Below are 26,739 nucleotides of genomic sequence, written 5' to 3'. Positions count from 1 at the left end.
CTGGACTTTTCCAATTTGTTATATCAAATAGATGTTTCTTTTTTTGTTTTTTTTTTAATTTTAGAGAGAGAGAGCGTGAATGGGGGACAGGAGCAGAGGGTTGGGGGGGGGGAGAGAGAGAGAGAGAGAGAGAGAGAGCGAGAGCGATCTTAAGCAGTCTCCACACAGTGCAGAGCCTGATGTGGGGCTCAAGTCCCACGACCTGGAGATCGTGACCTGAGCCAAAATCAAGAGTTGGATGCTTAACCCACTGAGCCACTCAGGTGCCCCCGTTTTTTAAAAATGTTTATTTATTTTGAGAGAGAAAGTGTGAGCACATATAAGTGGGGGGAGCACACATAAGAGAGAGGGAAAAGAGACAGAATCCCAAGTAGGCTCTACACTTTGAACTCAGAGCCTGACACAGGGCTTGATCCCATGAACTGTGAGATCATGACCTGAGCTGAAATCAAGAGTCAGATGCTTAAATGCCTGAGCCACCCAGGCGCCCCTCATTTTTATTTTAAATGAATTTGTAAATAATTATTTAAGATTTTTTGTTGTTGTTCAAAAGATGTTTAAAGAGATCTAGAAAAATGTGGCTTCCACTCTTACTCTTTTTCTTTCTTCCCACCCTACCCGCAGGTACCTATTTCTGTTAGTTTTTGGTATGTCTTTGCAGTGTCTTTCTGCCAGTACAGTCTTACTCCTCCCCCCTCCCCGCTTCCTGTTGTGCATACTGCAGACACTGTTGTGCAGATTGTATTGTTGCATTTCACCGAAAGAGCTCTCTTCTCTTTCAGTACATAGATGGTGTCATCTTTTAAAAACTTTTTAAATTTTTTTTTTTCAATGTTTATTTATTTTGGGACAGAGAGAGACAGAGCATGAACGGGGGAGGGGCAGAGAGAGAGGGAGACACAGAATCGGAAGCAGGCCCCAGGCTCCGAGCCATCAGCCCAGAGCCCGACGCGGGGCTCGAACTCACGGACCGCGAGATCGTGACCTGGCTGAAGTCGGACGCTTAACCGACTGCGCCACCCAGGCGCCCCTTAAAAACTTTTTAGACAAAAGAATTCAAATATACAGAGGAGCAGAAGGAATACAGAGGAGTAGAAGGAGTATTTCAAATATACAGAAGGAGTAGAAGTATGATGAAACCCATATATTCTAGATTAAAAACATTGTTGGTATTCTATCATATTTCCTTTGTCTAGACTTGGCTGAACCACTTTTAAATAAATTATAGGCATTATGATACTTCATTCCTAAATTCTTTAGTATTCATCTCTGACAGATAAGGCCATTCACAATACCAATGTCATACCTACCAAAATTAATAATTTCCTAATACCATGTAATACCTGGTCAATATTAAAGTTTCTCCAACTGTCCTCAAGTTGTGTTTCATAGCTGTTTTTTTGCCACATCAGGATTCCGTCAAGGATCATGCATCACATTTAGTTGTCATGCCACTTATGTCACTTTTAATATAAAATATGTAGTCTTCTTCATTAATTTTTTTTCTTTTTGACGACAGTGATCTGAGGGAAATAACTGGGCCAGTTCTTTTAGTATGGCCCGTGATCTGGATTTGTTTGATAGTTTCTTCTCAATGTTGCTTTATATGTGTCTCTATCCCTAAATTTTCTATAAATCAGAAGTTAAATCTAAAGTCGTAATTAGATTCAGGTTAAACATTTTAGGGAAGAATACTTCGTAAGTGGCGCATGATGTCAAGGAGGCACATAATTCTGGGTTGTCTTTTTATTAGTGGTCAAGCCCCCAACCCCCATGTCAGGCTCCATGCTGAGCCTGGAACTTGCTCCCACCAATGTTTTGCTTCACAGTTTTAATATGCATTGATGATCCTTGCCTGAAGCAATTATTCTATTGAGGCTTGTGATAGAATTTTCTTTTATAATATAACCATGAACACCTCTTAGCTTTGTTGGCTGTTTGTATTCCTTATTTTGTGAATTGCCTTTTTTGTATCTTTGCTAATTTTTTCTGTGGAAGTGGATTTTTTTCTTACTGATTTGTAACAGCTTTATATATATATATATTTAATTTTTAAAAAAAATTATTTTTATTTTTGAGAGTGAGTGAGCAGGGGAGGGGCAGAGAGAGAGGGAGACGGAGAATAAAAAGCAGGCTCCATGCTGACAGTAGAGAGCCTCATGTGGGGCTTGAACTCATGAACTGTAAGATCATGACTTGAGCTGAATTCGGGCACTTAATCAATTAAGCCATCTAGGTGTCCTATGGCTTTTTATACATTAAGAGTATTTTCCTTTTACTTTTAACATGTCACCAAGACTACACATGAAACACTGAGTATATCATCACAGGTTGAATTTTGGTAGGTCCAACAGATGTTAACTAAGGTCTGCTTTATGCTACACTTTGTTCTGGAGGTTTTCTTTTTTAAAAAATTATTCTTTATTTTAGAGAGAGAGAGAGAGAGAGTGAGAGAAATGGAAGGAGAGAGACAGAGAATCCCAAGTAGGTTACAGGCTCAGCATGGAGCCTGACGTGGGGCTTGATCCCACAACCCTGGGATCATTATTTGAGCTGAAATCAAGAATCAGACTCTCAACTGACTGAGCCACCCAGGCACCCCATGTTTTAGAGGTTTTCATATCTAATTTCAACCAACTATGTGAGATAGACATTATTATTTATCTCTTGTTTTTCAGATGAAGGAACTGAAGTTCAGAAAGTTTAAACACTTTATTCAGGTTAACTAGGGAATAAATGGTGACATAAGAATAAATGTAAATGAGACAGAATTACTAACCCTTAAGTGCAGGATGGAGGAAAGAGGAGACTTAACAATATATGCAAAAAGTAAATAGGAATTTTAGCTAGTGATCAGTTCAAGGGCATCTATAATGTAATGTAGTTACCATAAAAGCTACTGTAATCATGGGCCTAATAGTAGTACAGTATCTAGAATATAGGAAATGTGAGCTCTGTTATGTTATTTGCTTATCAGGCTATAACTGAAATTTCATGCCCTGCTCTGAGCACTGTGCTTCAAGAGGCAATGAGAGAACCTGGAACATATTTAGAGGGGAGCTTCCTTGTTCCATGAGAAATGATTATAAGATATTGCTCTGGTGAATAAGTATTTAGGAACTATGTGATAATTGTCCTAAAATAGCTGCCATGTGGAAGAAGGAAAAGACATTTGCTATTAGCTGTGTGATCTCATGTGGAAGGTCTGGGACCAATGAGGAAAAGTTATAAGGATATAAATTTTAGCTCAAGAAATAAAATAGTTTTATGAAAGCTAGACTGGGAATTTTTAGGGGGTGATTAATTAGAGGAATTGTTGAATTAGAGGAAAACAATATCCTATATTGACTTGGCAGTGATAACATAAAGGAGATTCTAGTATAGGGTAGATTCTTGGATCACAAGGCAATCAGGTAGAAAATTTCAATATAGCATCTTAAGAGTTGATATTAGTGGTATTTAGTGTGTAATGGAAGGATATAGGAAGGGCATTTAGCTAACACAGCCTTGGTGATAGGAATTGTAGTCAGATAACCCTTCATAGAGTTGTAATATTGAATCAGTGAATTGAATTAGTGAATTAATGAGTTAATGAATTGAGTCTTAAATTAAGTAACTAAGAGTTAGCTTAGCCCAAGCCATGAAGGGTGGAGTCCTTTCTTAGTTATTTTATAGTGCAGAATCTAAGTTTCTCCTTATAGCAACTCTGTAAGAAGTCACAACCGAATTTTGGTATAGTTCTATTATTTTCTATGGAAAAGCATTTATAAAATTATATTTATAAACAACTCTTTAGTTAGACGTGTTTGAGCCCTAAACTGATAGTAAAGAGAGAGTAGGTGTGGGGAGAGAAGGAGCACGAACACCACCTAGTACACCTACTGATTTCATCCTAGCGTCCAGTTATCTCTGCCATATTTGAAGAGACCTGCTTAGGTCCCTTTGCTCTTATATGCTTTCTCTGTTGAGACTCCCTTCAGCTAACTATCAGTAAACTTTCTTTAAGTAAAAAAGAAAAAAAACCTTTATGTGTCCAAATATATAATTTTTATTTTGTATCTACAGGGGGTGCATTTTATGTTTGCATTATTTCTCTATCTTACAGGAATGCTTTGTGTGGAAAGCTTCAGTGTGAGAATGTACAAGACATGCCTGTATTTGGAATTGTGCCTGCTATAATTCAGACTCCCAGTAGAGGCACCAAATGTTGGGGTGTGGATTTCCAGCTAGGATCGGATGTTCCAGATCCTGGGATGGTGAACGAGGGTACAAGATGTGATGATGGAAAGGTAATCAGAATGTTTTCTATTTATAATTTAAAATTAAAAAAATATGAAAAGCATTATACAAAGTAAGTGGTTATTCTTTTCTTATTTATAAAAGAAATCTAATGTTTTTTTGGTAGAGATTTTGGAAAATACAAAATTAAGAATGGCTGTTATTCTACTATCCAGATTTCACTGGCAGTCATATATTATAACCACTAGTCTGTGTTGCAGTATACTGTGCATATTTCTTTCCATTATCAATGGTGCTATAATTTATTAGCAGTCTGCTATTATTGGGACATTTAGGTGATTGCCAGGATTGTGAGTGTGTGTGTGTGTGTGTGTGTGTGTGTGTGTGTGTGTATGATTGTGTGTCTCTAGACTAGAATGTGTAGTACTAGAAATGTCATAATGCTTGTCCCCCCCATGCTCTCTGCTGTTTGGATCAGATATGAGTCAAGAGTCAGGCAGCTCCTGACTCACTACCATTGGTTTCTATATGATAAGATGAGCTAGGACAAATTCCTTTTGGGGGGGACTATATAATTAAGAAATACTATTAAGAATAGGGCAGAAACTGTAAGAATTCTTCAGTGATGCTATGAAGCAAGAGCAGGGCTAGAAAGGTTATGGCAAACTTCAGTCATATACAAAAGATATGGGGGAGCAGGAGTGTTGGGCAAATTGAAGAAACCAACTTAAAGGAGAGTAGAGGAGGGGGAAGAGAGAGAGAACACAAGTGACTGATAAGGTGACCATAAAAAAGACGGGTGGACTTGCTAGTTACCTCAGTCATTGTGTACTGAGTTTTCAGTTCCAGTTCTGTTCCTCCTTTCCTACAAAAAGACCCTTATATTTTTGTGCCTGTTGTTGCCACTATAAAAACTTGATTGCTGTAGTTACTATAAACAATGCTGAGGTAAATGGCTTTATAAATAAAAATTTCAGAATATTATGATTGTTTTCTGAGGTGAAACTACTATAATGGGTTGTGCATACTTTTTAAGGTTTTAGAGTTTTGCATGATTTCTCTTTTACTTTTTAAAGTTTATTTATTTATTTTGAGAGAGAGAGAGCAGCATGAGTGGGTGAGGAGCAAGAGAGAGGGAGAAAGAGAATCCCGACCAGGCTCCGCACTATCAGCACGTGGAGCCCAGTGCTGGGCTCAAACTCATGAACCGTGAGATCATGACCTGAGTCGAAATCAGGAGTTGGACGCTTAACCAACTGAGCCAACCAGGTGCCCGTGCCTGATTCTCTTTAGAAAAAGCTTTAATAGTTTACCTTCCAACCAGTTTTTAGTGGGAAATGTTTTAATTCTTCACACCATAGTCAAGATTAGCTATCATTTTCAAGCTTTCGTTGGTGGTTTCCTTTTTATTTTACTTTTTTCTTAATTATTAGTGATGTTGAATTTTTTTGTCTCTATATATTTATTCCTTCTTCTGTGATTTGCCTTGTTGATGTTCTTTATACACTTAAAAATTGGCCTGTTTTCTTACTGATTTTGAATTTGATTTCTTACTGATTTTAAAGAACCTTAATTAATTTACGTCATATGTAACAAGTATAATATATAAATATACATATATGATGTTTTTGCCCAGCTTACTTCTTGCCTCTTCTTTCTTTTGTTTTTAGTTTTTTAGTTTTTTTTTTTTTGCCGTGTTTGCATTTTTATGTATTTAAAGCTGTTATTCTCTTCCTTTATGGTTTCTAACTTTACTTACATGTTTTTATAAGACCTTTATCAGTATATCAGATCATTATTCTCTTGTATTTTGTAGTAGACTTTGTTTTTTATTTAATACCTCTTTAATCCAGGGGAATGTTGAGTGTATATATTATGAGGTTGGCATTCTTTTTTTCTCTTTTATCATTTATTCATTACTGTATGCTGAGTTCTAATGCCATTTTTTTTTTCAGAATGGCTTATCATTTGCCTTAACCTCATTTATAATCTCTTTCCTTTAATTTGAAATTTTATTTAAATTACAGATTAAATTTTTATATATTCTAGGGCTTAATTTTTGTTTTTTCCCTCTTCATGTCCGTTGATAGGTCTAACTACTCATGTGTCAGTACTGCCTTGATTTAGTTTTTATTGGTTTTATAATGTATTTTTCTTATCTGGTCATGCAAATACCTTCCCATTCTTTTTTCCTAGTTCTCTTGGCTATTTTTATTTGCTTATAATTCCAGATGAACTTAAGATAATGTTTGTTGAGGTGCAAAAAAAATTAAAATCTAAAAAACTAAAAAATGCTTTAGAATTTTGGTTGGGATGGCATTAAATTTATAAACTTATAATGGGGAAAAGTGACATCATTACATTATTGAGTCTTCTCAAAGTAGAACATGGTATGTGTGTCCATTTTTGAGGGGTCTTCTTTTAAAGATTTACTAATAAAGGTCTTTATGTTTTTTGTTAATTTTATTATTGGGTAGATTTTTATTGTTATTATGAATAGGCCCGTTTTCTCCTGTTATATTTTCTGTTTTGTTATATTTCAATTTCTAATTGGTTTTTACTGACAAGAAAAGCTATTTTGTTTGTATTTTTGACTGGGTATTATTGATATTCAGAAAAAAATTCATTTGTATATGTTTATTTTGTTACCAGGCATACACTTAGTGTTACCTATTTCTATTGTCAATTATATTAGAATTTTCTAAGAAAAAGTCATCATCTGCAAATGATAAAAAGTTGGTTTCCTTTCTCATATTTACAGTTTGGATTTATTTTCTTGTGTAATTGCAATGATAGCACTTCCAGAATAATTGTAAATAGTGATAGTGTGCATCTTTGTCTTGACCCTGACGTGAGTGGGAATGCGTTTAGCCTTTCAAGGTTATGTATGATTTTGGCTAATCGCTTGGGGTACATGGTATTTTTCACTTAATGCAGTATCCTTTTCATCCTATTGAATAAGAATAAAAATAAACAGTAGATTTTACATTTTATAAGTAGTTCTTTGACATTAAAATATTAAATATTTAAAAAATATTAGATACTATTAAGATAATCATTTGGAACACCTGGGTGGCTCAGTTGGTTGAGCGTCTGACTTCAGCTCAGGTCATGATCTTGCAGTTTGTGAGTTTGAGCCCTGTGTCGGGCTCTGTGCTGACAGCTTAGAGCCTGGAGCCTTCTTTGGATTTTCTGTGTCCTTCTCTCTCTCCGCTGTTCCCCAACTTGTGCTCTCTATCTCTCTCTCTCAAAAATAAATAAATAAAAACATTAAAAAAAATAATCATTATTTACCTTTGACCTATTGATATGTGCTGGGTTATATCAATAAATTCCCTAACATTAAATTATTTTTGCATTCCTGGAGCACACACTGGTAACATTAAATTTTTCTTTAGATATATTCCCGGATTCTATGTGTTGGTGAATTTACTTTTGTATTTCTGAAACTGTCTACTTTTGATGTTTTTTGAATTTATGAACTTTTACTCTGTAGATTGTAGTCAGTACTCTTAAGTCCCACAAAAAACTCAGATAATATTGAATTAAAGTATAACAGGATTAATTGATTTAAACCAAAGAATCAAATAAAGAGCTTTGGAACCCAGAATCTCAAATAATGTTTCTACGATCTTTGCTTCTCCCTTTTGGCTCCCCGTCCCTCCCTTGCCCCATCTTATTGAGATATAATTAACATTTAATATGCTATATGTTTAAGGTGTACAGTGTGATGATTTGATACATGTATATATTGTGAAATGACTACCACAGTAAGGTTAGTTAACACTTCTATAACCTCCCATAAATATAATTTTTTTTCTTTTTTTTTTTTTTGGTGGTACAATATTTAAGATTTACTCTCTTGGTAACTTTCAAGTGTATAATATTGTTAACTACAATCATCAGGCTGACTATTAGATACCCAGAACTTACTCATCTTTTAACTGGAGATTTTTACTATTGGATCAACATCTCCCCATTTTTCCTATGAGTGAGGCTCCACCCCCCCCCCTTTTTTTTAAAGACTCCACATATATGTGAGATCATATGGTATTTGTCTGTCTTTGTCAGACTTTCTTCACTTAGAATAATGTCCCCAAGGTCCATGCATGTTGTTGCAAATGACAGGATTGGTCGTTCAGGAGTGTGTTGTTTACTTTCCACATTTTTTGTGAATTTTACACATTCCTCCTGTTACTAATTTCTAGTTTCAAACCATTGTGATTGGAAAAGATACTAGATATGATTTCAGTCTTCTTAAATATGTTGTCTTACTTTGTGGCCCAACATAAATTGTATCCTGTAGATGTTCTGTGTGTGCCTCAGAAGAGTATGTATTCTGCTGCTGTTGCATGGCTGTTCTGTTTATGTCTGTTAGATCCATTTTGGTCTATAAAGTTCTTTAGATCTGCTGTTTCCTTATTAAATTTCTGTCTGGGGGCACCTGGGTGGCTCAGTTGGCTAAGCATTCATCTCTTGATTTTGGCTGAGGTCACGATCTCACGGTTTGTGAGATTGAGCCCCTGTGTTGGCTGTGCACTGAGTGTGGAGCCTGCTTGGGATTCTCTTCCTCTCTGCCTGCCCTCCCCAGCTGCTCACGTATTCACGCATGCTTTCTCTCAAAATAAATAAAAAGAAATTTCTGTCTGGATGACCTATCCAATGTTGAAAGTGGGGTATTGAAGTCTACTACTAGTATTGTATTGCTGTCTGTTTCTCCTTTCACTTTTGTCACTATTTGGTTTAAATATTAAATGCTCCAGTGGAAGGTACATGAATACTTAAAATTATTACATCGATGAATTGTCTCCTTTATCCCCATTTCATGGCCTTCTTTGTCTCTTGCAACCAATTCTGACTAAGTCTATTATATGTGATATAAATATAGCCGTTCCTGCTCTTTTGGTTACCATTGGCATAGAATGTTTTTCTGACCCTTCACTTTCAACCTGTGTGTCCTTAACACTATAAGTGAGCCTCTTTTAGGCAGCATATTGTTGGATATGTATATATTTTTAAGTCTATTCAGCCACTTTGTGTCTTTTGATATGGGACTTTAGTTCATTTCTGTTTAAAGTAATTATTGATAGCTAAGGACTCATTGCCATTTCATTGTTTGTTGACTGTTTTTAGTTCTTTGTTCCTGTTTTCCTTTCTTACTATCTTCTTTCATGATTTATTTATTTATTTATTTATTTATAGAGTATGCTTTAATTCTTTTGTGTGTTCTACTATGTTTCTTCTTTTGTGGTTAGTGTGAGGCTTACATAAAACATTTTGTAGATATAACAGTCTATTTTAAGCTGATAATAACTTACCTTCAACTGCATACACAAGCACTACACTTTTACTTCTCATATTTTAAACTATTGTGTCATACTTAGCATCTTTTTATATTGTGCATCCATTAATAAGTTATTAGTTATTTTTATTTAAGTTTTTTTTACTAGACATAGAGTGATTTACACAGCACCATTAAAATAGTAAGGTATTCTTATTTTTTACTTTATTTATTTATTTAAATCACATTTATATATATATATAATTTAATGTCAAATTGGTTTCCATACAATACCCAGTGCTCATCCCAACAGGTGCCCTCCTCAATGTCCATCACCCACTTTCCCCTCCCCCCAACCCCCATCAACCCTCAGATTGTTCTCAGTATTTAAGAGTCTCTTATGGTTTGCCGCCTTCCCTCTCTGTAACTTCCACGCCCCCCCTTTCCCTCCCCCCTGGTCTTCTGTTGAGTTTCTCAGAATCCACATAAGAGTGAAAACATATGGTATCTGTCTTTCTCTGTATGACTTATTTCATTTAGCATGACACTCTCCAGTTCCATCCACGTTGCTACAGAAGGGCATATTTCATTCTTTCTCAATGCCATGTAGTATTCCATTGTGTATATAAACCATAATTTCTTTATCCATTCATCAGTTGATGGACATTTAGGCTCTTTCCATAATTTGGCTATTGTTGAAAGTGCTGCTATAAACATTGGGGTACAAGTGCCCCTAGGCATCAGCACTCCTGTATCCCTTGGGTAAATTCCTAGCAGTGCTACTCCTGGGTCATAGGGTAGATCTATTTTTAATTTTTTGAGAAACCTCCACACTGTTTTCCAGAGTGGCTGCACCAGTTTGCATTCCCACCAACAGTGTAAGAGGATTCCTGTTTCTCCACATCCTCTCCAAACATCTATAGTCTCCTGATTTGTTCATTTTAGCCACTCTGACTGGTGTGAGGTGGTATCTCAGTGTGGTTTTGATTTGTATTTCCCTGATGAGGAGTGATGTTGAGCATCTTTTCATGTGCCGGTTGGCCATCTGGATGTCTTCTTTAGAAAAGTGTCTATTCATGTCCCCTGCCCATTTCTTCACTGGATTTTTTTGTCTTTTGGGTGTGGAGTTTGGTGAGTTCTTTATAGATTTTGGATACTAGCCCTTTATCTGATATGTCATTTGCAAATATCTTTTTTCCCATTCCGTTGGTTGCCTTTTAGTTTTGTTGATTGTTTTCTTTGCAGTGCAAAAGCTTTTTATATCTTCATGAGGTCCCAATAGTTCATTTTTGCTTTAAATTCCCTTGCCTTTGGAGATGTGTCGAGTAAGAAATTGCTGCGGCTGAGGTCAGAGAGGTTTTTTCCTGCTTTCTCCTCTAGGGTTTTGATGGTTTCCTGTCTCACATTTAGGTCCTTCATCCAATTTGAGTTTATCTTTGTGAGTGGTGTAAGAAAGTAGTCTGGTTTCATCCTTCTGCATGTTGCTGTCCAATTCTCCCAGCACCATTTGTAAAAGAGACTGTCTTTTCTCCATTGGATATTCTTTCCTGCTTTGTCAAAGATTAGTTGGCCATACATTTATGGGTCCAATTCTGGAGTCTCTATTCTATTCTGGAGTCTATGATAGTGTCTGTTTTTGTGCCAGTACCATGCTATCTTGATGATTACAGCTTTGTAGTAGAGGCTTAAGTCTGGGATTGTGATGCCTCCCGCTTTGGTCTTCTTCTTCAATATTACTTTGGCTATTCGGGGTCTTTTGTGGTTCCATACAAATTTTAGGATTTCTTGTTCTAGCTTCGAGAAGAATGCTGGCGCAATTTTGATTGGGACTGCATTGAATGTGTAGATGGCTTTGGGTAGTGTTGACATTTTAACAGTATTTATTCTTCCAATCCATGAGCATGGAATTTGTTTGTATCTTCTTTGATTTCCTTCATAAGCTTTCTTTAGTTTTCAGCATACAGATCTTTTACATCTTTGGTTAGGTTTATTCCTAGGTATTTTATGATTCTTGGTGCAATTGTGAATGGGATCAGTTTCTTTATTTGTCTTTCTGTCACTTCATTATTGGTGTATAAAAATGCAACTGATTTCTGTACATTAATTTTGTATCCTGCGACTTTGCTGAATTCATGTATCAGTTCTAGCAGACTTTTGGTGGAGTCTATGGGGTTTCCCATGTAGAGTATCATGCCAGCTGCAAAAAGTGAAAGCTTGACTTCATCTTTGCCAATTTTGATGCCTTTGATTTCCTTTTGTTGTCTGATTGCTGATGCTAGAACATCCAACACTATGTTAAACAACAGCTGTGAGAGTGTACATCCCTGTCGTGTTCCTGATCTCAGGGGGAAAGTGCTGTTTTTCCCCATTGAGGATGATATTACTTGTGGGCTTTTCATAAATGGCTTTTATGATGTTTAAGTATGTTTCTTCTATCTGGACTTTCTCAAGGGTTTTTATTAAGAAACGATGCTGAATTTTGTCAAATGCTTTTTCTGCATCGATTGACAGGATCATATGTTTCTTATCTTTTCTTTTATTAATGTGATGTATCACGTTGATTGATTTGCGAATGTTGAACCAGCCCTGCATCCCAGGAATGAATCCCACTTGATCATGGTGAATAATTCTTTTTATTTGCTGTTGAATTCAATTTGCTAGTATCTTGTTGAAAATTTTTGCATCCATACTCATCAGGAATATCGGCCTGTAGTTCTCTTTTTTTGCTGGGGCTCTGTCTGGTTTGGGAATCAAAGTAATGTTGGCTTCATAGAATGAGTCTGGAAGTTTTCCTTCTCTTTCTATTTTTTGGAACAGCTTTAGAAGGATAGGTGTTATTTCTGCTTTAAATGTCTGGTAGAATTCCCCAGGGAAGCCATCTGGTCCTGGACTCTTATTTGTTGGGAGATTTTTAATAACTGATTCAATTTCTTCACTAGTTAGGGGTCTGTTCAAATATTCTATTTCTTCCTGTTTGAGTTTTGGAAGTGTGTGGGTGCTTAGGAATTTGTCCATTTCTTCCAGGTTGTTGAGTTTGTTGGCATATACTTTTTCATAGTATTCCCTGATAATTGCTTGTATTTCTGAGGGATTGGTTGTAATAATTCCATTTTCATTTGTGATTTTATCTATTTGGGTCCTCTCTCTGTTTTCTTTTTGAGAAGCCTGGCTAAAGGTTTATCAATTTTGTTTGTTTTTTCAAAAAACAACTCTTGGTTTCATTGATCTGCTCTACTCTTTTTTTAGATTCTATATTTTTTATTTCTGCTCTGATCTTTATTATTTCTCTTCTTCTGCTGGGTTTGGGGTGTCTTTGCTGTTCTGCTTCTATTTCCTTTAGGTGTGCTGTTAGATTTCGTATTGGGGATTTTTCTTGTTTCTTGAGATAGGCCTAGACTGCAATGTATTTTCTTCTCAGGACTGCCTTCGCTGCATCCCAAAGCATTTGGATTGGTGTATTTTCATTTTCATTTGTTTCCATATATTTTTTAATTTCTTCTCTAATTGCCTGGTTGACCCATTCATTCTTTAGTAGGATGTTCTTCAACCTCCATGCTTTTGGAGGGTTTCCAGACTTTTCCTGTGGTTGATTTCAAGTTTCATGGCATTGTGATCTGAAAGTGTGCCTATGTTCTCAATTCTTTTATACTTATTAAAGGCTGTTTTGTGACTCAGTATGTGATCTTGGAGAATATTCCATGTGCACTTGAGAAGAAAGTATATTCTGTGGCTTTGGGTTGCAGAGTTCTAAATGTATCTGTCAAATCCATCTGATCCCATGTATCATTCAGGGCCCTTGTTTCTTTATTTATTCTCTGTCTAGGTGTTCTATCCATTGTTGTAAGTGGAGTATTAGACTCTCCTGCAATTACCACATTCTTATCAATAAGGTTGCTTATGTTTGTGATTAATTGTTTTATATATTTGGGGGCTGCCAAATCCGGTGCATAGATGTTTATAATTGTTAGCTCTTCTTGATGAAGAGCTGTAATTATTATATAATGCCCTTCTTCATCTCTTGTTACAGCCTTTAATTTAATGTCTAGTTTGTCTGATTTATGTATGGCTACTCCAACTTTCTTTTGACTTCCAGTAGCATGATAGATCTCCATCCCCTTACTTTCAATCTGAAGGTGTCTTCAGGTCTAAAATGAGTCTCTTGTAGACAGCAAATAGATGGGTCTTGGTTTTTTTTTTTGTTTTTTTTTTTTTTATTCATTCTGATACCCTATGTCTTTTGGTTGGAGCATTTAGTCCTTTTACATTCAGTGTTATTATTGAAAGATATGGGTTTAGAGTCATTGCGATGTCTGTAAGTTTCATGCTTGTAGTAATGTCTCTGGTACTTTGTGGTCCTTGCAACATTTCACTCACAGAGTCCCCCTTAAGATCTCTTGTAGGGCTGGTTTAGTGGTGATGAATTCCTTCAGTTTTTCTTTGTTTGGGAAAACCTTTATCTTTCCTTCTATTCTGAATGACAGACTTGCTGTGTAAAGGATTCTTGGCTGCATATTTTTCTTGTTCATCTCATTGAAGATGTTCTGCCATTCCTTTCTGGCCTGCCAAGTTTCAGTAGATAGATCTGCTATTACCTGTATGTGTCTACCTTTGTATGTTAAGGCCCATTTATTCCTAGCTGCTTTCAGAATTTTCTCTTTATCCTTGTATTTTGCCTGTTTCACTATGACATGTCATGCAGAAGACTGATTCAAGTTACGCCTGAAGGGAGTTCTCTGTGCCTCTTGGATTTCAATGCCTGTTTCCTTCCCCAGATTAGGAAAGTTCTCAACTATAATTTGTTCAAGTATACCTTCAGCCCCTTTCTCTCTCTCTTCTTCTTCTGGAATTCCTATGATACAGATATTCTTCCGTTTGATTGCATCACTTAGTTCTCTAATTCTCCCCTCATACTCCTGGATTTTTTTTTTTATCTGCCTTTTTCTCAGTTTCCTCTTTTTCCATAATTTTATCTTCTAATTCACCTATTCTCTCTTCTGTCTCTTCAATCTGTGCTATGGCCCCCTCCATTTTATTTTGCACCTCATTTATAGCATTTTTTAATTCATCATGACTATTTTTTACTGCCTTGATCTCTGTAGCAAAAGATTCTCTGCTGTCCTCTATGCTCTTTTCAAGCCAAGCAATTACTTTTGTGACTATTATCCTAAATTCTTGTTCAGTCATATTGCTTAAATCGGTTTTGATCAATTCATTAGCTGTCTCTACTTCCTGGAATTTCGTTTGAGGAGAATTCTTCCGTTTTGTCATTTTGGCTAGTTTTCTGTCCCTTATGTGTTTTAAAAGCTTGTTGTGTGCTCTGGACCTGTGAGCACTGCTGTATTAAAGGAGGGTCACACTGTCCAGGGCCTGGCCCTTCAGGAGGTGTTTTTTTGGAGAGTGTTACTTGCTCTCTGTTATTGTGACTTTGGTTATTTTATTACCCTACTCGTAGTGATATTTTGGACCCTCCACCAGGTGTGCTTTGATTTGTTCCTTGGAGTAGCCCTGTAAAGGAAAACAGAGAAACAGGAGACAAAAACACACAAACAAATAACACAAACAAACAAATAAAAACAAAAAATTAAAGTCTAAAACAAAAAACCCCAAAACACTGACTACAGGTAAAGAAGAGGGTGGAGGCAGTGCTAGAAGAGCACATACAAAGAGAGAAATGATGGGAGAGGGGGGAGAAAAAATAAACATTGACTAGGCAGAGAGACTAAAAGTGTTAATCCAGAGAGAGAGAAAGGAAAATAAAGAAGGAAGTGGGGAAAATGAAACGAAGATAAAGTTACCCAGACAGGGAAACTATATGGCTTGATTATTCGAGAGAGAGAGAAAGGAGTGTAAAGAAGGAGGTGTAGAACATGTATCAAGACAATGGATTAAATGTGCGTGTTTAGACAGACCAATAACCAGAATTACCAGCCTAGAAGAGGGAAGAGATAAGGAGGAGAAAGTGGGGGGCGGGGAGAATATATCTATACATCCAGAATTGACCTAGAGTTAATCCAGGCAATGCTGCAGCGCTTGTGGGGGGAGCTTTCCGCAGGGTCTTTGAGGCTCTGGTGGATATACAGTTACCCCGTGCGGAGGGGCGTGGTTTGGTGTAGTCTGGACCCACTTCTACTATGGGCCCCTGAACTGATCCCTGAGGCCCCGCCTGGTGGTGGTGGGGGCAACGGGGGGGAGTGGTGATCCCCCAGTCTCTTCTCCATGACCTGGACCCGGTGGACTCAGTTTGAGTCGTCCTCACTGTGCCACACCATGGGCGCAGACGGGGCGGTCCTTCTGCTCTGCCACCTCCCCTGACCTTGCGCTTGGCTAGGATTCAAAGTCCTTCTCTGTGCATTCTGGCAGTGGGGAAGCACCTCTCAGTGTGGCAATATGTGACCCCAGCTGGCTTTGTGCCACAGCACTTCAGGGAGGACTGCCTTCTGCGGACTGAGCTGCCGCCCTCGCCGCTAGTCCCCGGGGTCGCGGACTCAGGCAGGCTTTGTCTTTTCCCACACCACTCCAGGGAGATGGCTGCCTTTTCCTCCTGCAGACTGCGCCCTCGGCCCAGCCACTGATCCTGTGGGTGGCAGACATGGACAGGCTTTGTACTGTTGCACAACCCTCCAGGGAGGGAACCACTTTCTCCAACTGCTGACTGAGCCCCTTACATACCACTGCATCCAGGCCCCTGGTGTGCGAACAGGGAGCTGGCCCCAGTCCGAAGAAAGCCCAGCAGTTAGAGATCTGATCTCTCAGTCTCAGTCCCGGGTCTTTCTCCTGTCCAGATATGGTCATACACTTCCCTAGCCGCTCTTTCTCTTCCCTTTGTCTCTCCCCTCTGTGCCCACGTGGCCTTTTTTTTTTTTTTAATCTCCCCCAGTTCGCAGTCACCCACCTATCTTTTCTCCAGCTCTCCTATTTTCTTTGGGTAGATTCAGTCTCTTTTCCTCCCAGGCTCTGGTGTTCAAAGTCCTTTGGCTTCTGCACTTCTTTGTTTGAGAGACACGGCGAGTCTCCCCTACTTCTCTACCATGTTGGCCCCAATAGTTAGGTATTCTGAATTTAACTATATATTTACCTTCACCATGAGTTTTATGGTTTTATATATTTTCATATTATTAGTGTCCTTTCATTTCAACTTGAATAATTCACTTTAAAATTTCTTGTAAGGTAGGGCAAGTGGTGATGAACTGTTAGTTTTTCTTTATCTGGGAATGTCTTTAACTCTCCTTCATATCCGAAGGACAATTTTCCTATGTATAGTATTCCTTGTTGGCAATTTTTTATTGTTGCTGTTTAGCACATTGGATATATAATCCCGATGATTTATTTTGGCTTTCAAAGTTTCTTTAGAGAGATAACATCCACAGACAGCCATATGGGGGTTCCTTTGTATGTGATGAATCTTGCTGCTTTCTCTTTCTGCTTTCTAACATGGAGTTCTTTGAGCTTCCTGTACTTGAATGTCCATATTCTCCAAAGATTTGGGAGATTTCAACTATTATTTCTTTAAATTTTTTTTTAACGTTTGTTTATTTTTGAGAGACAGAGAGATACAGAGCATGAGTGGGGAAGGGGGCAGAGAGAGAGGGAGACACAGAATCCAAAGCAGGCACCAGGCTCTGACCTGTCAGCACAGAGCCTGATGTAGGGCTTGAACTCACTAACTGTGAGATCAATCATGACCTGACCCAAAGTCGGACGCTCATCCGGCTGAGCCACCCAGACACCCCTTAATTATTATTTCTTTAAATAAACTTTCTTCCATTTTCCTCTTCTGAGGAAATCTTCTGATTTGAATCATATCTTTTGATATGAATGTTTGTTTGCTTGATGGTGTCCCATAATGGTTCACATAGGCTTTCTTCACTCTTTTTCATTCTTTTTTATTTTTTGTCTCTCTAACTGGCTAATTTCAAACAGTGTTTGAGTTTGCTGATTCTTTCTTCTGGATGAGTAAATCTGTTCTTGAAGCTCTGTATTGAAGTTTTCATTTCTGTTATTGTATTCTTCAGGTCCAGGATTTCTGTTTGGTTCCTTTTAATGGTTTCTACTTCTTTCTTAAACTCATTCTTCTGTTCATTGATTGTTTTTCTGATTTTGTTTAGTAGTCTCTGTTTTCTTTCATTTCATTCAGGTTCTTTATGATGATTATTTTGAATTCTTTGTCAGGTAACCTATAGATCTTCCTTTCTTTGGGGTCATTTATTCGCACTTTATTAGTTTCCTTTGGTGATGCCATATTTGCCTGATGCTTATGTAGTATTGCATTGGTGGCTATGTATTTGAAGGAATAAACACCTCTTCTAGTCTTTACATACTGGTTTCATCAGGTAAAGACCTCCTGTCTGTTTTCAGTATTGATGGGATTACCTTGGAATTTTAGGCTGGGTTGGAGCTGGTTACAAGTCTGTCTCCACAGTGGGGTGTGTGATTGGTGGGCCTATTATCAGGAGCTTGGGTGGGCATAAATTGTGACTGGTCTCTGAGTGGATTGAACTTCCTGTAGTAGTACCTTGTTCAGGAGGTAAGGTGGCCTTGAGACAAGGGTCTGCTTCAGAGTCCACAGTTGGGTCTTCAGACACCAGGCCTATTACTAGGTGCAAGGACTGGTGTGGCTCCCATCAGATACCTGAGAATACTGCTCTCTGTTCACTGGATGGATCCCTGGGTGGCCAGGATGGGTCCCTAACTGGCTGGATGGGCTGGGAGCTGAATATAGGGCTAGTTCAGGATCTCTTGATGTGTAGACATGAGCATCTGCTCTTGGTTCCCCAAAAGCTGGCAGGAAAGCTTGAGGACTGAGGCTTGGAGTTGCTGAAACTGAGTATAGATCCCTTTCAGAATTTTTGGGAATGCAGGAGATAGGTTCCTTGGTTGATGGATCTAGTGGTGGGCTGTGGCTGTGATATGACTGGAGCCAAGTGTAAGGCCCTTCAGGATTTCTGGGGTTACAGCTGGGAGAGTCTCATTTTGGGTCCCTGTGCCAGAAAGTATATTCACAGAGTGCAGTTGTTAGGGATAGAGCCAAGTAGAGTGTCCTTTTAGAAATACTAGGGTTGTAGACAAGAGTGTCCCCCACTGGGGCCCTGGGCCCTTAGGACTGCTGGCAGACTGAGGCTGTGAAGAAGCTAGAACTGCTTTTGGGCCCTTTCAGGATCTCAGGAGGCATAGATGGGAGTTTCTCCTGCCTGGTCCCTATGCCTGCAGTCTTCTCTGGGCTCATAGGTGGCTGTCGTCTTGTTGTGTGCTCACATGACCCTTTTTCTTTGTGTACATGGAGAGAGAGAGAGAGAGAGAGAGAGAGAGAGAGAAAGAGAGGGAGAGAGAGAAAGTGAGCACAAACTCTCTGGTGTCTTTTCTTATAAAGGCACTAATTCCATCAGACCAGGGTTCCACCCTCATGACCTCATCTAACCCTAATTAACTCCCAAAATCTTTATCTCCAAATACTACTATATCAGGGTTAGGGCTTCAGCATATGAATCTTGAGAGGATACAAGCAATGAGTTTATAAAGAGAGCCACTAGGGTAGATTTAAATTAGTAAAAGTAGAATAATATTTATTCCTTCCTTATGCCCATGTAGCTTTTTGCTGTGGGGTTGTATGTTCTGCTTAGTGTGGTAAAGGCTTTAAACCTTTTCCTAAACATTTTCACATTTCAGTTATTTTTGGTATTTGTTTTTGGTCTGGACATGTAAGTGAGAGATATTGGTCAGTGTATTAGTCAGGGTTCTCTAGAGAAACAGAACTAATAAGATGTCTGTATATGTGTGTATGTAAGATTTCTTGTATGGAATTAGCTTACATGTTTATGTAGGTTAACAAGTCTTAAGAGCCAATATCTTCAGTAGACAAGCTGGACACTCAGAAGAGCTGATGGTGTAGTTCCAGTCCAGAGGTTGAGAGAGAGAAAGTGGTTAAGCAAGAATGGAGACCAGGGTATTTAGACCATTTCTTTATGCAACTTACTGTTATCTTCAGGACCTGCTCAGGCTGTACTATGTATCTGCCACTTTCATTTGATGGTGGAATGTTGCTGTGCATGCTAGACTTTAAAGTATGGTGGGTCAGATAACACCCAGTTCATGATGGGTAATTCAGGTCCCATGGTAACCTGGTGGCTTATGGTTAAGTGTTCAGTCTAGTAAGGCCTAAGCTGTATCTGAAAAGGAGAGTAGTTATCTGCAGAGGATGGCAGGGTTTTGTTCCAAAATCCTAAGGGTCTGTAGTGCTGTTTACCTCTAAGGAACTGCCAGAGGCTCCAGACAGCATCCCTATCTGCCACTGACATTTCAAGCACCATTGGATCTAGTGGAGCAAGGGGCCAGTTGGCAGAGCAGTTTCTGTGGCATCCTGGACCTGTTTCAGCCTTCTCTTGCTCTGGTCCATGCTCTATGAGCAGTTTTTCAAGTTACATGGTAAATGGGCTTGAGTAACATGCCCACATGAGGAATGTGTTGCCTCCCAAATTCAGAGGCCCACTAATTGTCTTACTTCTCTTTTGGTTGCCTGATGTAAAAACTTATCCTTCATTTTTGAAGGGAAATCTAGATATGTCCCGCACCACTGATGCCCTAGAAATTTTGCTGAGGTAGAAGACTCCTGAATTTTTGTCTGATTTACTTTCCACTGACATGCAAATGTCTTACCAGTTAGTCTACAGTATTGCTACTTCTTACGCACTAGATCCAATCAGATAATGTCATCAATGTAGTGGGCCAGAGTGATATCTTGTGGAAGGAAAAGTTGATTAAGATCCCTGCAAACTAAATTATGATGTAGGGCTGGAGAGTTGCTCTACCCCTGAGAGAGGACAGTGAAGGTGTATTGCTGGCCTTGCCAGCAAACCGCTTCTGGTGATCCTTATTGACCAGTGTGGAGAAAATAGTATCTGCCTATTCAGTAGCTGCATACCAGGTGCCGGGAGATATGTGAATTTGCTCAAGCAGTAAAACCACAGTAGCTACAGCAGCAATTACACCTACCAGCTGCTTAAGCTTATAATCTGCTGTTGTTCTCCAAGGTCTGTCTTCTGCACAGGCCAAATAGCTTAGTTGTATTGGAATATCTTTCCAGTCCTTAGTGGTGGTATTGATCTCTGGAGTGACTCCTGGATTGTGGTATTACTTTTGGTGTACTGTTTTCCTAGGAAGTGGCAGTTCTAATGGCTTCCATTTGGCCTTTCCTGCCATAATAACCCTGATTCCACAGGTCAGGGAGCCAATGTGGGGATTCTGCTAGCTGTTGATTATGTCTGTTCCAGTCATGCATTCTAGAACTGGGATGGGGTTCAGGGACCTACTGGGCCCACTATGAGGACGACCTGAGCTAAAACTCCATTGATCACCTGACCTCCATAGCTCCCTACTCTGACTGCCACCATGATGTTTTGGGTCTCCTGGAAGCAGTGTCAATTCAGAGCCAGCATCCAGTAGTCCCTGAAAGATCTGATTATTTTCCTTTTCCACAATGCTCAGTTACCCTGGTAAAAGGCCATAGGTCCTATTGGGGATGGATGGGAGAAAGATTACCAATATAAATTTTTGGCAGTGTATCAGGGTACTGCCTGAACGGGACTCATCCTTTCCTTCAGTTAAAGGCTTCTGGGTCTGTAATGTGGCTCAAGTCTGGTAATTGATTGAGGGCCCATGACACCGTTTTGTTCACTTGACCTAGAACTTTTCTGCTTCTACAGATGTAGTAAGAATTTACTGGTAGGCTTCCTCCGTTTTTATTTCTAGGAATACCATGATCAACTAACTAATGCCATAGGTCTGTGCAAGTCAGACTTTTATGATTGCTCCTTTGACTTTGCTATTTATTATGGTAGCCATATCCACCCTGCCTTTGTCATTGAGTGCCACTGCACTTGGCCCTGGCCATTTGGCATTCAGTTACTTCTGTGGCATTTAGGTTTTACAATTCAGTGACTTTAGTTCCTAATATCAAGTGGCCTACAGAGAAGAGTGATGACAGAGCCATTTAGGCCTGCTGGGGTTCCCCATACAAATTTATTCCTCATAGTTATTGTGGAAGGTGTGTCTGCTGGACCTTCCCAGAATGAGTGAGTGGGTCTGAAATAACCCATTCTTAACACTCCAATCTTAACTAAGCCTTTGAATCATTTCTTTTACCTTAAACCAAGACAGGTCCAGCATTTCCAACTTGCTCAGGATGAGTTAACTTTTGGTCCATGTTTCAGCTAATTAACCAACAAACTGTTAAAGCTTTTAATAAATCCCTGACCTGCAGCATTACATGTAGAACCTCTACTTAGTAAGCCCATATATAACAGTAAATTTGGCCTGATCCAACTTTATGTTCCTTCTACCATTATCCCACACCCTTTATATCCATTCTTACACATGTTCCCTGCACTTCTGTCTGGATAAATTAGAAAACTCAAGTAGCTCCCTTTTTTAAAAAAAATATTTATTCATTTTTTGAGAGATGGAGACAGAGTGTGAGTGGGGGAGGGGCAGAGAGAGAGGGAAACAGAATCCAAAGCAGGCACCAGGCTCTGAACTGTCAGGACAGAGCCCAACACGTGGCTTGAACCCACGAACTGTGAGATCATGACCTGAGCCGAAGTCGGATGCTTAACCAACTGAACCATCCATGCACCCTTCAAGTAGCTCTTTTGGTACACCTCCTTACAGGTCATACTTTTAGGGGCCTGCTGAGACTTGAGTCTAGTGATAGGTCCAAAAGCAAAGATGGGCGCCAGGTGGGGGTGAGTCCTGAGGTGAATCAGCATTGTCTTGGAAGGCAACTTCCTCCTTGGAGGCCATTACAATTTCCTCTGGCAATGTAATGCTAATCTCTTTATTTGGGAGTGGAAAGGCCTTTTCTTTTAAGGGTAAGGAAACTGCTTCCACTGGCAAGGAAGACTCATCTTTAGGGGCTCAACAATTCAGGTTAGACTCTTGTTCATTTGACCTAGAACTTTTCTGCTTCTACAGATATCAGGGTCTTCCCACCCATCCCCAAGACAAGTTTTAGGATCACATTCTTTCTCCCTAATGCCCTCATTTTAATGGTAGGTACCCTGCAAGTCTGGGAGGTCCAACTTGTGTTGTAATCTCACCAGTTGAAGGATGAAATTCTGGGTTTGATTTTCAGAGGTCTCAGCCCTGTGGCTACAAAAGATTAGGCTCCCCTTCTGGGGACACTTAGAAGCTCTCAGGTTATTTTTGCTGTATTTGAGCTGAGAGTTCAAATTTCTGAGCAATAAGCTCTTTTCATTCCCTACTTTGTCCGGTGATATTAGGAGTAACTACCTGATGTCGTACTTATTAATTTAATAAGAAATGTTTGAAGGTATCATATGCACAATTATGCAGATCCTTGATTCTTATAAATGGTTGATTAGGAATAAACAGTGGTGATATTTTGCATATCTTCCTGTCAGATCATGCTACGGGCTCTCAGTACTCTGTTATTGCAAGTAGAGCACTAACGTCTTCAAATGTAGTCAGTCAGGTAAGAGATCCAATTCCAGAGGCCCAGGAACGAATTCAGAAAACTCATCCTTAAAACCTGTTCCTCTAAAACCACTCTTGGTATCATTATCTGCATTAGTCAGGGTTTTCTGGGGAAACAGAACCAATAGGAAGTGTGTGTGTGTGTGTGTGTGTGTGTGTGTGTGTGTGTGTGTATTCATTCATTTATTAATTATAAGAAATTGACTCACACAGTTACAGGGGCTGAGAGGCCCCAGATTTGCAGTTTGCAAGCTGCAGATCCAGGAGAGGTGATGGTGCAGTTCTAGCCAGAGTCCAAAGGCCTGAGAACCAGGAGAGCTGATGATAGTTCTAGTCTGGAAGCCAGCAGGCTCAATACCCATGAAGAGTCAGTGCTTTAGTTCAAGTCAGGAGGAAGGAAAAACCAGCCTTAGATTGAAGACAGGCAGGCAGGAATAATTCTTTCTTACTCAGGGGAGGATCAGGCTTTTTGTTCTTTTCTGGCCATCAACTGATAGGACAAGGTCCATCTACATTAGGAAAGCAATCTCCTTTACTCAGTCTATTAATTTAATGACCTAAATCAGTCTATTAATTAATGACCAGTCTAATTAATTTAAATGACCAAAAAAAAGCACCCTCACAGAAACGCTCAGAATAATGTTTCACTACAGATCATGGGCACTCAGTGTCCCATACAAGTGGACATATAAAGGTAACCATCATAGTTATTACAAGTTAATGAAGTTCAGAGTAAAAATATGTATTGGGAAAAAATCTATAAAAAATGGTGGATTATAGTATTCATTTATCTTCTTTGTCTGCCAAACCTCTCAAAATAGAAAGGAATAAATAGGGAATAATTTTTTTTTTCAACTTTTTTTTAATTTATTTTTGGGACAGAGAGAGACACAGCATGAACGGGGGAGGGGCAGAGAGAGAGGGAGACACAGAATCGGAAACAGGCTCCAGGCTCCGAGCCATCAGCCCAGAGTCTGACGCGGGGCTCGAACTCACGGACCGCGAGATCGTGACCTGGCTGAAGTCGGACGCTTAACCGACTGCGCCACCCAGGCGCCCCAATTTTTTTTTTTTTAACTTACATCCAAGTTAGTTAGTATATGGCACAACAATGATTTCAGGGGTAGATTCCTTAATGCCCCTGACCCATTTAGCCCGTCCCCCCTCCCACAACCCCTCCAGTAACCATCTCTTTGTTCCCCATATTTAAGAGTCTCTTATGTTTGGTCCCCCTCCCTGTTTTATATTATTTTTGCTTCCCTTCCCTTGTGTTCATCTGTTCTGTGTCTTAAAGTCCTCATATGAGTGAAGTCATATGATATTTGTCTTTCTCTAATTTTGCTTAGCATAATACCCTCTAGTTCCATCCACGTGGAAATGGCAAGATTCCCTTCTTTTTGACTGCCGAGTTATACTCCATTGTATATATATACCACTTCTTTATCCATTCATCCATCGATGGACATTTGGGTGCTTTCCATACTTGGGTTATCGTTGATAGTGCTGCTGTAAACATTGGGGTGCATGTGCCCCTTTGAAACAGTGTACCTGTATCCCTTGGATAATACTAGTAGTGCAATTTCTGGGTTGTAGGGTAGTTCTATTTTCAGTTTTTTGAGGAACCTCCATACTGTTTTCCAGAGTGGCTGCACCAGTTTGCATTCCCAAGGAATAAATCTTGAAGTGAGAAATACAGGAGATTTCAACAGTAGCTAAAGATTTTAGCCAGTTATGAAAAACTGAAAGAGGACAGAAAATAGTAGACAGTGGTGGGATCTACAACTTACAGAGCAAACTGATGGGATGTGAACAAGAAGACTGTTTCTTAGGTGGGCAGAACCTGAAACACATCAGTTTGCAGCTCAGATTTGGAAACACTGGTTATAGCTGAGAGTGGGCTGAAGCATGAGACAGAATATGGAGTTATGTTTACTGTAGTCATGGAGAGGCTAGCTTGTTGTCCTATCTGTCTGGTTCTCTCATCTGGCCAGCAAAGCTTCAGCAAGCAGTTGCCTATTTCTCCAGGTCAAAGGTGAGAAGATAGGACTTTTGATATATGTATTTGCTCATCCTGTGAGATGCCTGTCTCCCTATCCTAACCATAGTATGCTGTTTCCCTTGTTGCACATGTAACTGAACTATAGAGGAATTCTTACATAAAGTTGGACAGTTTTCAGAGGAAGCGGAGCCAAAAGACTGAGACAGAAAAATGAAAGATAAAAGCCTGAGAGAATCAATTAAAGATTTTTAAATCCAGCTAATTTAAATCTTTAGAGAAAGAAAGTAGAGAAAATGGACAATTGTGAAATTACAGAGTACTTGGTGAAGAAAAACCTTAATAGCTTCCAGAGACAAAAACAAAACAAAAGAAAAACAAACCCAAAGCAAACAAAACCAAAAATAGATCACCTATAAAAGAATGAGATTGGAAACTGAATTCTGGAAGACAGGGGAGTAATAGTTTCATGTTCTGAAAGATTCTCAAACTAGAATTCTGCTGAAGTATCAGCCAAGTGGGAGGGCACAGTAAAAACAATTCAGACATTCAGAGGCTCAGCAAAATTATCTTTTATTTATATTTTCTTAGGAAGTAATCTAATGTAATGTTCTGGCAAATGAGGAAGGAAACCAAAAAAAGAGAAAGAATCGTAATCTAGGACACAGAAGAATGTCAAAGAGAAATTCCAAGATAAACAGCTGTGTACCAGCCAGGCGAATAATCAGTTTATTTGGAGTAAGGGAACCCTGAAGGAAGTTTTCTAGAGAAAGCGGGAACTTGAAATGGCATAATAGCTTTTTTTTTTTTTTTTTCAGTCAGGGGTTGAATGTTGATATGACAGAGGCCAATTGTGTAAGAAGAAAGGCAAGTGTTTGCTGTAGTGAAAACAAAGGCTATATAAGAAAGAAAATATACTCTTAGTACTTAGCTTTGAAATCAACAGTGTTTTGTGTTAATTGTTGGCAAGGAATACTTATTCCCCACATCACTGTTTCCTTGTAGAGGAATTTCAGCACTCCTGGGTTTTGAGGGACTTCAGCAACATGGCTGAATAAGATGTTCCTCATTTGTGCCCCACCCCCCAACAATAACAATTTGGTATCCATTTATGCACAGAAGTGCCTTTGTGGGAGCTGAGTGATATGGCATCATATGTCAAGGGACCAGGAAGGAGCTTTGCACACTGTGTGTTAGGTAATAGGCATAAAGACTTCAGTGCTGGCTGTGGACTCTGCAGTGGCCTGTTTCTGTCTCTAGCCCTTCTGGGCTGCAGTCTGTAAGTCCCTGGAAAATACTGTCTTAGACAGTCATCCACAAGATGAAAGAACCTTTGTGGAAGTCCAGGTTTCCAGTAGAGAATTTCCAGCACAGTGTTGGAGCAAAAGTATATGAGTTTGGACACATTGGAGAGGGTAAGAGGAACGATTTGACTTTGCCCACATCACTCCTCACCCACAGTGGCACAGCTTAGGGCCAGATAAATGTTTTCAGCCCGTGGTTTATCCCATGAGGGGAATTGAGAGTGGTGAGTGGGCCCCTGGCTTTCCCAGTTGTGGAGGACCCATTCTCTCTTACCTCATCCATAGTATTAACTTGTGAGAGTGGGCATAAGAGACTGGGAGAGTGGCACATTACTCTTGGAAGACATTAAAGGGATGTGATTACTTGTACTATATACTATATAGGAAGACTGAAATAATACCAGGTATCTTTTATGACCACGATGGTGTGAAAC

At 39.2% G+C, this 26,739-nt stretch overlaps 1 protein-coding gene across 3 annotated transcripts in view; it reads left to right on the top strand.

The window, feature by feature from the left end:
* ADAM9 (ADAM metallopeptidase domain 9) overlaps positions 1-26,739 on the top strand; it is a 145,563-nt gene that overhangs the window by 90,293 nt on the left and 28,531 nt on the right. For all 3 annotated transcript variants that reach the window (XR_007151755.1, XM_047857113.1, XM_047857114.1), the window contains exon 16: positions 4,106-4,289. Coding sequence is in view for 2 of the 3 variants with exons in the window: in XM_047857113.1 (XP_047713069.1) it covers positions 4,106-4,289 (184 nt within the window). In the remaining variant the exon portion in view is untranslated. The remainder of the gene's footprint in view (positions 1-4,105; positions 4,290-26,739) is intronic.

This window comes from Prionailurus viverrinus, chromosome B1 (genome assembly GCF_022837055.1).
Source record: "Prionailurus viverrinus isolate Anna chromosome B1, UM_Priviv_1.0, whole genome shotgun sequence".
NCBI classification, from domain to species: Eukaryota; Metazoa; Chordata; class Mammalia; order Carnivora; family Felidae; genus Prionailurus; species Prionailurus viverrinus.
The sequence above is the reverse complement of the archived record's forward strand: the minus strand, read 5'-3'. Positions and strand labels throughout refer to the sequence as shown.